Source organism: Coloeus monedula (assembly GCF_965178545.1).
Source record: "Coloeus monedula genome assembly, chromosome: 22".
NCBI classification, from domain to species: Eukaryota; Metazoa; Chordata; class Aves; order Passeriformes; family Corvidae; genus Coloeus; species Coloeus monedula.
Window position 1 is genome coordinate 4,858,374 of NC_138802.1, and position 12,472 is coordinate 4,870,845.

The 12,472-nt window shown below is 42.5% G+C and overlaps 1 protein-coding gene across 6 annotated transcripts in view; it reads right to left on the minus strand.

The window, feature by feature from the left end:
- The window catches only part of VPS13D (vacuolar protein sorting 13 homolog D), a 96,856-nt gene that overhangs the window by 19,267 nt on the left and 65,117 nt on the right, over nucleotides 1–12,472 (minus strand). For all 6 annotated transcript variants that reach the window (XM_082295692.1, XM_082295691.1, XM_082295689.1 and 3 more), the window contains 2 exons: nucleotides 4,479–4,611; nucleotides 2,471–2,666 (listed from right to left, as the gene is read on the minus strand). In XM_082295692.1, the coding sequence (XP_082151818.1) occupies nucleotides 2,471–2,666; nucleotides 4,479–4,611 (329 nt within the window). The remainder of the gene's footprint in view (nucleotides 1–2,470; nucleotides 2,667–4,478; nucleotides 4,612–12,472) is intronic.

Consider the following 12,472-nt stretch of genomic DNA (forward strand, 5'->3'; position numbering starts at 1 on the left):
GGAAAGCCAACAACCTCAATTAAAATTCTTCATCCCACTCAAATCTGATCCAATGGTTAAAGTCAAGCAGCTGAAATTCAGAGCTTTTTTTAAAATTCAACCATGTAATTAGAGAATTGCAATGGGCCTGTAATTTACAGTTACATATCCTGCTATTTAAATGCAACTGCAATTAACTGGCTGAGTCAGCTTTGCAGCAGCACCAGGAGCGTGTAGAGGGTAAGGTCACACAGCTCTTGTCACGCTTATGAACTCAGTCTTCAGGTGTGCAAAACTACACTGGAGACCAGCTCCTCCCATGCACATTCAGTCACATCCATCAGGGAAGGCTGTTCTTGTGTGCCGAGCTTGGAAGAGCCAACACAGCCCAGCACACTCCAACCGCAGCCAGCAGCTCGGGCTTGGAACGTTATTCTCCTGATTCCAAACCACACATACTTGAGCAGTTACAAAGGCGGCAGGGGGATAGTGGTACACGGCAGCCCAGAAAACAGACAAACCCTTTGTTGTGTGGGGCTTTTTTAAACCCCTAAAAGAACAATTTGGCTCCTTCATTATATAAGTACATGAAACCCACACACCAAACAAAACATGAGTGCAAGGTTGCTTACAGATGGAGGTGGCATTTTGGTCCCACCCCATTCCTTACACTACCTACATGTTCTCAAGTACATTTGTTTAGCTAAAAAAAGTTTTGATTGGACTTTTGTAGACTGGAGAACTGTAGTAACTGAGTAACCTTGAGAAAGGTCTGGGCTTTTTTCCCTTTTTTTTTTTTTTCCTCTCCTTTCCTCTTATAAAAGGTTGTTGGATCAGAAACTCAACTCTGTGTGGATAAAATAAAATAAAATAAAATAAAATAAAATAAAATAAAATAAAATCATTTTACAGTGCTCATGCATGACAAAAGGATTTCAAAATCTAGTGGAAGCAAAAACATGGTTCAGCTCATCTGTCCTAACCTCTTCTCTGAACTGACAGTTAGCAAGGCAAAGAGAAATATTTCCCAAAGGAAATACAAGCCCAAGATCAGGCTGGCTGGAGACCCTCTTGCCCTCTCTCTCCTGGCTGGTGTCCAGTTTGGCAACTGTTGGTAACACCCACTGCATACAGGCTGTATCTCACAGAAGCGTGTCAAAACAAGAATTTTAAGAGTATTTTTATCTTGAAACAAATTACAATAGACACACAGCTCAACCAGAAATCCAGCTAACAGCATAGCCAGGTGTGCTTCTCCCCACCTTTACATACATCAGTCAACCTGTACAGTCACAAAATTAAGACACGCACAAGCGAAACACTGGATGCGTTTTCTCAGGGATGCACTGAGAGTTCTCATTTAATTTTGTGCATGCAAATATACTTACCAAATTTCAATCCTTGACCTCTTGGTTTTACAAATCAGGGTAAAGTCCCAAATATGTAATACACACGTGTACAAACTTCCATTTTCAGAACAAAGCCCACCTAAGGTCATTCTTCAGGCTTCCTTCAACTCACTCACACTTAAACTTATTTTTTACTGAAACCCTGATGTAGACCCTTCAGAATCCAAGAGTGGCATAATAAAACACAGGAAATGGAAAAGCCAAATGGGAAGACAAAACAAGCAGAAAACCCAGCATTTTTCAGACATTTTTCACCAAGCTTTCTGACAATAAAACCTGCTTAGGGTTTTCTTTCACTTCTTCAGCAGACAGGTCTAGTGTACACAGAACAGGACTTCTTGGCATAGTAATACAAAGCAAACTTTTGGCCACAAAGAGCACAAAAACTCTTCTCTCAGAGCAGCCCTTTCAGAACTTGGCCCTTTCCCTCTGCCACACTCACAGGCAGTGCTAATGAACATTTATTTATTTTAAGCAAAACCATCATTACTTTGCTGAGCCCATGTTACACCAGTAACTGAGCACAGGAAGAAGCCAAAGCATCTGTCCTGACGTGCTGACCCCTCACACAGAGGAGGATGGTCACATGCACATAAGGGCACACAGCCACTCCCTTTCATAACTGAGAATTTTGCACGAAATGAAAATTAGAAAATAGTGACACTATATTGATGACAGAACTCTTCAAACCTTTCAAGAGCTGTTTTTCTACAGTGAAATGAAAACTGGAGGTAGAGCAAGGAGAACTCCTTCATTTCAACTCTGTGTGAGGATTTAGTGGTAGAAGTTTAACCTTACTACCATACAGCCTTTCTAAAACCTTTACTTTATCTAATGCTGTAGCTTAATAATTCCTGGTTTATGTTGCAGATTTTTCGGGCAAATTTCACTCTTGTTAGAGTATCAACAAATGCCATCTATCAAACAAAAAGCAAATGGAATTAAATGGGCTGATAACAGCTTATGTTAACCTTGATAATTGTTGCTTTGCTTGCAGAAAGACAATCGGTTCAGAAGTTGCAGCAGGCATTAATACACAGTTTTATAGTATTATTCACTAGAAATCCCAACTGGTGGCTGACCTGGGGCCGCTCAGGGTCGCAGTGTCCCTCACTGCCTGTGCGGTTTCCGATGCGAAATCCAGCGCTCCTGCCACAGGTTTGGTGACAGTGCCCACCAGCCCCTTCCCCAGGCCGGATATGAAACCACTGACCCCTCCTTCTGTTTTCACACCTTCCACTGTCGACGTTATGACACTTGTCAATCCTCCAATGATACCTGGCAAAGACAAGAGCAGCAGAGAAGTCCAGAATTATTGGCTCTAGAATGTACAGAACCTCATCCACCTGACGGCTCTCTACCTACAGAGTTTATTGTGCATTTAATTTAATACACACTGTTTCAAACTTAATTACATTAACCAATAACTTTACTTTGTATGTAGTATACACATGCATACGTACAGACAATAATATCCCACAGAAAAATATTTAATTCATCACTAAACATGTGTATTTAAAAATATTTCTATACTGGTTCACTTCCAGCAGCACTTACCAAGAGTCCTCATCCATTGCACAGGTTAACTGGTTACTTAGGATGTGACTAAATTCTATCACTACAAAAGCTGGTACAACTTGAGACAGAAAACAGTAGAATGCATTTCTCCACTGGACGAAGTCAATTATTTTAAACTGGCACTTTAAGTGTCTTTAAAGTCAGTTTCAATGACTTTAACTATGATGCTGCCAACAGACATTTTTGTGCACATTTCCCTTCCTGCAAACATCAGTGCTCTGAGAAATCAAGCACCTACTGAAGTTTCAAAAGACTTGGAACAGTTCACATTGTCTGAGAACACACTTTAGAGATTTCATATCTCCATGATTAAAAGATAGTTTCTAGTGCCCTGGCTCAAGCACTCACCTGCCCAGCTTCCAGCAGGCAAGGGCTCCTCTGAGGTCTGTAACTCAAGTACAGACCATGGAAATCTCAACAGCCAAACTCAACAAGCACAAAGTATTTAAATCTCTCCTCTTGAGTAACTATAGTTTATGATTAAATCCTGTCTGTTGAAATGTAGTAATTAGCAGTTCCTTTCTTTTTTCAAAAAACTGAATGGGAAGCATTTAAAAATGCCACAGACTTAGGATTAGAACAGCCACACTAATTACTGGATAATACAACACAGTTAAGTGCTTTCATAATGGACTTTTCAGCAAAGACTCAGATATTTTGGATTTCCCGTGTTTCTACCAATTTATGTCAGACTGTACAGCACACTGGTGCGAGAGGAACCTTTCATGATCCATTTCATACCTACAGTGTCTCTGTGTGACCAAAGCAAAAAGACTTTTCTCAGCATAGAAAAGATCCTCTTTTACTGAAAGCCAAATCAGCTTTGCACAGGCTGCAACAGTTACACTGTGAGAATAATATTTAAACAAACTGAGTAAAGATGATGCAAAATATAAATATTTGATTTAAACTTGGCTTGTATTGATCTAACGTTCTTCAACAGATAAATCATGAACTAAATCGATGTGAAGTTCTGGCCAAATTAAAACTAGTCCACTGCCTTTTACACAAGTCCGTGCCTCTAGTTCTTAGTACACTGAAAAAAAACAGGAAATAACCCAACTGGTGAAATGTAACTTTAAACTGATGTACTGATTCCAAGGAAACTCAGGTTTCTGGAACTAAAAGCAAACATAAGAAAGCTACAACCCAGCCATACTAACATTTTATTTTAATGTCTGGCCCTCAAAAAAAACCTGTGTGAGTATTTCATGCCTCTACAAAGAAATGGATGTTCTGGATGAACTTTCTTTGCAATTTCATTTTAATTTGCAAAAAAAAAATTACTTCCAGTTACATGTGAAAAGCCCTGATTAAATGTAGTTTCTGTTGACTTGAAAACCAAACAATGCCCCCACCCCGACCTGCCAGTACTGAAACTCAAGCATAAAGCCTCTGATAGCTCCACTGCCCAGGCTTCCAGCAAACACGCAGCAGTAACAACCACTGTTCTTTGCAATCTGATCATCCCTTTTAAGAGAGAAATGAATTGAGATTACAGCTAAGGATTACCATGTGCAAGTCCATGGATTCCAGCTACAAGGTGTTCTCCACTGGTTGCAGCATGATATCGGATGTATTCCCGCTCTGTCTGATGTCTGTTATCCATGGTCTTTCCCAAACCATCTGACAAAGTCCCAGCAAACTGCAAGAGAAGAACCTTTTCCGTTATTAAAAGAACAAAAGCTGTTTTTCCTAAGTAGATTCACTGCAGAAAATACCTAAATCCTACTTGTGAAATGCACATTTATACAAATCATTTTGCTACATAACGAAATCTGTCCAATCCTTTTGCCATGGACAAAGCTCAGAACTACATCAACACATACAACGGTGGTGACAAGGAGGTACACCAATTACTGTGGCCAAGCCAAAACAAACCAAGTCTGTGAAAGATGTACCAAAAGCAATGCCAATGACCCAACTGCAACCCCTCAAAACCTCAAAGGAATGCTATTTAGATATAAAGCTTTTCCTCTGAAAAAATACGTGCAAAGCTTCAAGGCAAATATGCCTGTCATGAAACTAAAACATTTTTAAGAGTGAATTAAATTCTTTTTAGTAACTCAGGGTAGAAGAGGCTGTGTTGTAGAAGGAGTGGGAGCCAGGCCACACTCACAGCATGACATGGGGAGATCCCTGACAGGATTCCAAGCTGTGCTGGGAAGTGTTGTCCTGGTTTAAAGGACACGTGTCTGCCAAGGAAGGCGGGAACCTCCCTTGGAATGGAAAATATGACCCCCTTCTCCTCCAAATTATTCTAACTTTGAAATTACAGGGCTTTCAGGCCCTGTATAAGAGAAAAGGAATAACAGTTCTTTACTGGCATGTATAACAAGGCAAGTAACAACAACAACAGCAGCAACAGCAAACAGAACCAGAGACCCAGTGCCGGCCTCTGTCGGCCGTAGGCGCTTTCCCCTCGGTGCAGTTCCACTCACGGCCGGCAGGGGCGCTGCTGGCTCCCGGCCGGGCAGGGCAGGTGCGGTGATTCCCCCGCGCCTGCAGGGGGCGCTGTGGCGCGAGCTCAGCTGCCTCTCCCACACATGGTAACGCCGGGCACAGCCGGCAAGAGAGAGAAAAAGGGGCTCCTGCTGCAAACTCACGGGGGAGGGAGGGATGGAGCCGGTCTCAGTGCTCCTCTGGGTCGTGAAATGAACTGTTGCAGGAACCTCGGAGCAGCAGGCTGGAACAGCAGAGACGGGCACACACAGGGTAGCAAACAAAGCGTAGCAGAAACTCTGCAGCCGCACCAGGAGCCGCGGGGGTCGGGCGGACGGAGGGTGTCAGGTTAAAGTGTAGTAAGAAACCCGAAGCAGTGGTAGAAAAACAGCGGGGCTGGGCAGTGGCAGCTGGGCTCCCACAAACAGCCGGGAGATGTTCCATCGGTGGGGCTCGGAGCTTGGTGTCCCGGGTTTTTCCCCTAAGGCACCCTAGCAGATGGTGAGGGTCCTTTCCAGTGAGATCAGGTGTTGATAAGGTCCCAGTTAAACGGTCGCTCTTATGAGCGAAGCCCCGGTAGGAGAAGCAGTAAAAGACAGAACTCCGCCGTGGCAGCGAATTCTCCCCGCAACAACCGCAGCCCAGCCGTCTCCCCAACCCGAGAGCTAGAGCTAGGAGCTGAGCCCTAGAGGTATCTCTCGGTATCTCTGCCCTTCCCAAGAGAAAGTCCCCCCAGTTAAGAGGGTAGCCAACGGCACCCTTCCCAGTCCTCCTCCTCCCAGCACATCTTTTGTCTCTCTTAAGTATCATTATTATCATCCCTTAGGCAACAAATGGGAGAAAATTCCCTGAGAGAAAGCACAAAAAAAGAAAAATCCTAACCTCCAACAAGTGTCCACAGGTACCATACTAAAGGCCCAGGGGCAACCCCGAGTGTGTGTGTGAAGCATTTTGACTCCTTACACTTACCTTGAACAGTGTGGGGAGACATGCTCATGGATGAAAGGGAACATTATGTCCAAACAGGATTTGTTCTGAGAACTCTAACCATTGCTGTGTGCGAGTCAATGAAAAAGCACCAAATAAAAACGATCTACTGTGATCTGCTGACCTTTAGTCTGATGTAATTAGATAGGAACCAGAAGCTTGGTGGAAGGAGGGAGGCAAGAAAAGGAGACAGAAAACCTGAAACTTTGCCTTTCATTCAGGATGTTACTATAGAAAAGGGCTCCTAGCAGGAATTTTCCTGGAATACTTTCCAAACACTAGCTGGGTTTTGATTAAATGTAGTTGGACACCTCCTGTACCACTTTCAACTACTATCAGCATTCTTACCTCCTTTCAATAAATGAACAAACTTCATCCTCTCCATCCCTGAGGAAGGAAAGATCATTTAAAGCTTTGTTGCATCTTTCACTGGGCCAGGTGCCCCAGGAATGTCACTCAGGATGCTGAAGTCCCTGGTATCCTGCATGACCACAGCTCTTCCAGGACAAGGACTTCATTGTGTAAGGACCTGCCTATGTCTCAAGGACCATCTCCTCTACATCCACCCACAGCAGCTACCTTTGCAGAGGTAAAACCCCTCCGTGGCTCAGGTGTGCACCAGAGGACAACTTAGACCTCGTGTGAAACCCTGATACATTGAAGATTAAAAAATAACTGGACAAACAGTTCAATGCCACAATGAAGTTCCCCTCATTTTTCTGCCATTTCTTCCAAGGCTGTGTTTCTTTTTCACTAATGACACTATGTCCCAGTTTGAAAAACTCCTTTTGAGCTTAAAGACAAACAACTCCAGTGGCTCCAATTATCTAAACAAGTAGATTTTAACAACAGGGACAAAAATGAAATCCCATGACCTTTCTTGAGACTTGATCATATGGACACTAAACAGAACATAGTGGTCAAGGTCTGAGTTACTTCTGACCTTGTTGTGAACTTAATGTAGATGCTGTGAACTTAATGTAGATGCTATTTTAAAAAAAAATTATCCTAGAAATACAAACCAACCTGAAGCTATTTATGAACTGTGTTTAAGATTAGGGGTTTTTCTGGAAAAATACTTTGCTTATGAGGGTTAGAGTAGTTGCTATAGAAACTGAAAGGCTCAACAGGTCTTCAAATCAAACCTCGTTACAGGACCTGAAAATTATTTTTCAAGAACACATTTTGGAAGTTACAGTAGTGCATGACTGGACAATCAGCCAAGCAGGAATAAACCAACTTACTGATGAGAACTGGTAATGTCTCTTTACAGCTTTCCCCCCCTGCACCCACACTGTCCAGCTCCACTACCCCAGCTCTTCCTGTGAATACAATCCAGTCTTTCCTCAAATTGCCCTTCCTCCATGACACATAATCTGACACCTAATGGTCCACAGCAGTCCTGTTTGTGTGTAGACATAATTTTAATGTAATAGTGCATTTTTCTTAGTAAGGAGGAAAAAGGAAAAAATCCCATGCACACAGTTTAAAAGTCAAACTCCATTAGCTATAAACCCAAAGTTAAACAGAGACATTTTTGTTTGTGTTATTTAGAAAATAGCACTGAATTACAGCTGTAAGCAAGATAATTTAAGGATTTTAATGTACCAAATGTACCATGAAATGTTTCCATTTTGCTCTGGTTCAGGTGACAAAATCTGAACTCACAACATGTTAGTTACAAGACATGAACTTCGTGTTGAATTACTTTTTGATGCAGCTCCTCATCCCCTCTCCCCAGGACTGTTTGTTTTCTGGCCTCATTTATTAAAGACTGAAGCCAAACTTTTGTCACCATCTGCACCATTTGTACCCAAACCAAGGGGTTTCCGCAGGGAGCACAGTGAGTCGGTCCCTCCTGAGCCATTTCCAGCTGGGACCAGTCCCCTCCTGCGCTTCGGTGCAGAGTTTACCAATTAGAGGTGAAATGCCAGGGAAGATAAAACAAAGGGATGTTCCACAGGCATTAGCAAGTGATGGGAAGGGCTGCTGGGCAAGGGGGTAACTCACCCTTTTCTGTGTTAAAGGTTTAGACTCGTATTTGAATAAAGATTCAGACTGTGGTGTCTGAATTACCCTGATTCCTGATCTCAACCACATCCATCCATATCACCCATTACAGGTAATACCACCTGAGTGAAATACCTGCTGGGGATCACAACTTGACACTTCTTTTTAACTTTTCTGTGCACCTCAGAAATACCTTCCTTGAAATGGTTTCTGAAATCTATTTCGACTAATAGGATTGTATCTACTATACAATAGGAAAATTAAAGATTTCTAACATAAAAAACCCACAACCAACCAAACACCTGCACAACACCTCCTGTCCAGTCTGTGTAGGTTATAATCACTTTACTGAGAACAAGTTCCTCAGCAGTTACTTCTGGATCAGAAACCTAAACAAGCGTTAGAAATGTAAGCAGTTTTAAGTCCAGCTTAAACTCTGAAGGGAGATTTGAACAAGCTGAAGCACAAAAGCAGGCTGCTTCCGCCCCCCTCCCCCTCCCGGTCTTGCTTTTAGATACCTCCTTTGGGGAGTGCAGTATCAGCTGCTGAGGTTGAGGTTTTAAGACTCGTGAAAGAGCAGAGACGGTGCCTTATTGAGGTGTTAACCCGGTTACACAGCAAATCAGCTCCAGATAAACAAAGGTGACACCAAAAGTGCGACCCACCCTTGTCTTCCTCAGCTTTTGTTAATAAGGTGTGACCTGGTAACTTCAAAGCCTACTCAAGACCATGTAAATGCCAACATAACTAAACACAACAGTCTTCGGAACAAACATGAAACTAATCAAGGGACTTGTAAAAAAACAGCTCCCTCTTCTCTACCCTAATTTTCATAATGAGTTCTTTGTCTACTTGCTGATGAAAAAAAGAAATGAGTCACTTGGTCTTTTATCTCTGCATTCTCCCCACTTCAGACATCCCTTGCCTTGAAACAGAACTGCAACACAATACATTAGTTTCAGCTAAGGGAAGTTACCTGCTTCCAGACCAAAAGGCTCCCAGTGTTTCTGGACGAAGCCAGTCTGCACAAGGCACACGTAGAAGTGGGTGTTTTATTTGTCAATTTGGCCTCTCCAGAGGGGAATAGGAGCCTTCCAGACTACTGCTTAAAAGCTCTGTCATTTCAGGTACTTAAAATATTTCAACTTACCATCAGTACATATTATTTAATGCTTTGTCTTACCCTTTTTGCCTGGACAGAAGGAGAACCCCTCCTAAAAGCCCCAGGCAGCTGAGCATTCATCCACCTTCATTCACAAGACACCCTCTGTCTCCTCTCACCCTTTTTGTCCCCAAAGCACATGGTTCTTTCTCCACTTTCCTTCTACAGAGGGACACTGATCTTTTCTTTCAGGTCTACACTCTAAAGACACTTGGATCCCTGTTTTTCATCCCACACCGGTTCATGGAAGATATGAAGCTACTGACGGGTAACATACTGTAAGCAGAAAACATTCCCCACTGCACTTCAGCCTACCTGATCTAACATAAACTCATCCTCCTGAGAAGGGTGAAATATGACATTTTCCTCCAAATCCCAGGACACTATGCTACTGTGCACACTATCTTTAGATGAGCATGCTAACCACTCTCAGCACTTCACAATCATTGAAGATGTTAATACACTTCTGCAAGCCCGGGGCACGCTGGGCTCAGCCTCCTCCTCTGCAGACTCAAGTAAATCAATGATTCATCATTTCTTGCTTTACATTTACACAGTGTCACCAATCAATACTAACTACTCACCAAGATCTGCAAAAGCAGATTAAATACAAGAAACTAATCTATTCATGTTTTGGATAATTTGCTGTGTTTGTTTTTAAAGGCACAGTAATTAAGGAAGTTTTGCCACGAAAACCTTTTACCACTGACTACATATCCCTGCTGTTTCAAGCAATAGAAGAAAAACAAAACCACCTATATACAATGTTTGTGAACCAAAGCTGGTGCCAAACAATAAGGCTTATGGGGCACAAAAAGAATTCAAAGCAAATGGAAACTCGACTTTGGACTGCCTGTTCCCTCTAAGCCAGATGCATGAAGCACACAGCATGGAAATAAGGTTTTAGTCATCTTTTAAAGTCTTTTAAAGTTCTTGGCGCTGCCTGGTTCTCTAAGGACATCCCAAAAGGATAAATACACAATTATGACCTGAGTCCAAACATTCCATTGTAGTTCTAGCATCAGAGAATGGTACATTTACAAATATTATTGACTGAGCAAAGCAGAACATTCCAAGATGGAATGTTAAGGGAGAAAGTGATGACATTAATTCTGGATCAGTTAAAACTTCTGTGCAAACCTCACAATGAACTGTGTTTAAATCAGAAAACACAGGGTTTATTTGGTTCTCATCTTTGCTTTGCAGATGTCATTTAGAAAGGAGTTCAGTCCTTCATGTTCACTTGCCTTGTAGCAACATCATTAAAAATCACCTTTATTTCCTACAACTCTACAACCTGTTAAAGGTATTTTAGAGGAAGCCAATTTTTATGCTGTTGTCTGTCAGTAAATTAAAACAGTTCAAAATTAAGCACTTGCCTATAGAGGCAAAAAGTCCTCAGAATGTACATGTTCTAGGCTAAGGAGACATATATACATGCTGTTAGGATTTGTGGTTTAAAAGGGTCATCTTCAAACCTTGCTTCTATTCTTTGGAAAGTGCAAAAGTCAAAAAGCCATGCAGGATTCTTGGATATACACAAGGACTGGGTGCAGTGGAACAGATAAACTTGTCCAGTAAATTTGCAGCCTAAGTTTTCCTGCTTTTACTTCAACATCTCAGGATTGATATGTAATGTATTTCTGTGACTTACCATAAAAATAACTTGTAGAGCAGCTTCTTTGCTCATCAATACATATATTGTTATAGAGTGGAAGCAGTACATATTTCGTTTTACAAACTGGCCACCAGTAAGCACAGACAACAAACAGCTTCATCCCTTCCTATCACTGTGGTCAATGGTGTATTATACTGGGATTAAAAAGTAAAATGCTTTTATTTGAAAACACAACAGGTGTTTGTTTGTCAGGTTTCAAAGGCCTACTGGTCTGAAGCTGTTCCCCAAAACGCTTTTGCTATGGCTTTGGTCAGTCTGTTAAGAATTACTTGGGGCATTTTAGCAGGAAAGTTTGTGAATTCAGTTAAATTTATATGCTCTAGACTTTTACACTTTCCTTTACACATCGAGACAGACCCAAGTCAACTCTTTGATCCAGTCCTAGCCAGAAAGGACAGTTCAGGCCAAGCCCCCAAAGCATTTATAACCCAGCCAAGCTGTGCAAAGAGAAACGAGTCCTGGTACTCTTAACAGCACCAACAGAGTCTTAATTTAGAAAATACTAAATCAGCAAAAAGCGATAATCAGCTTCTCATTTTCAGAGCAACATAAACTTTGACCCTCTCCAAATTACTGACAACCACGAGGAGCCGACAGCTTTTCCACTGAACGTGCTCCTTGAGATTCCCTGCAGCATTCCCCACCCGCATTTATGTCATATGCCCAAAGTAAAGGAGCTTTAATTAGCTCACATCTCATCGTTAACTGAGCTTCCTAATGCATCCTGACACGGGCTGCTGGCAGCCGCGGGAACCCCTGATGGGCCGGCTGTGAGGAGCCTGATTAGCCGGGTATCCCAGGGGAGCCCCGCTGTTCCCACCCCGCCATGCCCCAGGAGCTGGGTCGCTTCCCTCCGGGACCTCCTGGGAAGCCGCACCAGCAGGTGCCCGCTGGCAATAGTTTTGTGTTACAGGGCAGAATGAGTGATCCCTGCAGGAACCGCCGGCTGTTTTCACAGACACAGAAGGCAGTCAAAAGTCCACAGCATGAACTTGGAATGACCCCAATTGCGGAGTCACTGGCGGGTTCATCTGGAGGACAACTGTGCTTTATTAAACAACTAATACTCTTAACAGATAATTCCCCGCCCCCCAGCCTTAACTCTTACCAAGCCGAGTTTGTTTATTTTTTGGGAATGGAATTATTTGCCCTCCTTCACCCCCTTCCTTAAATATACTGAAAAACAGAGAGAAAGCCTGAGGAGATCCAGTGCCTTGAGTTAATAGG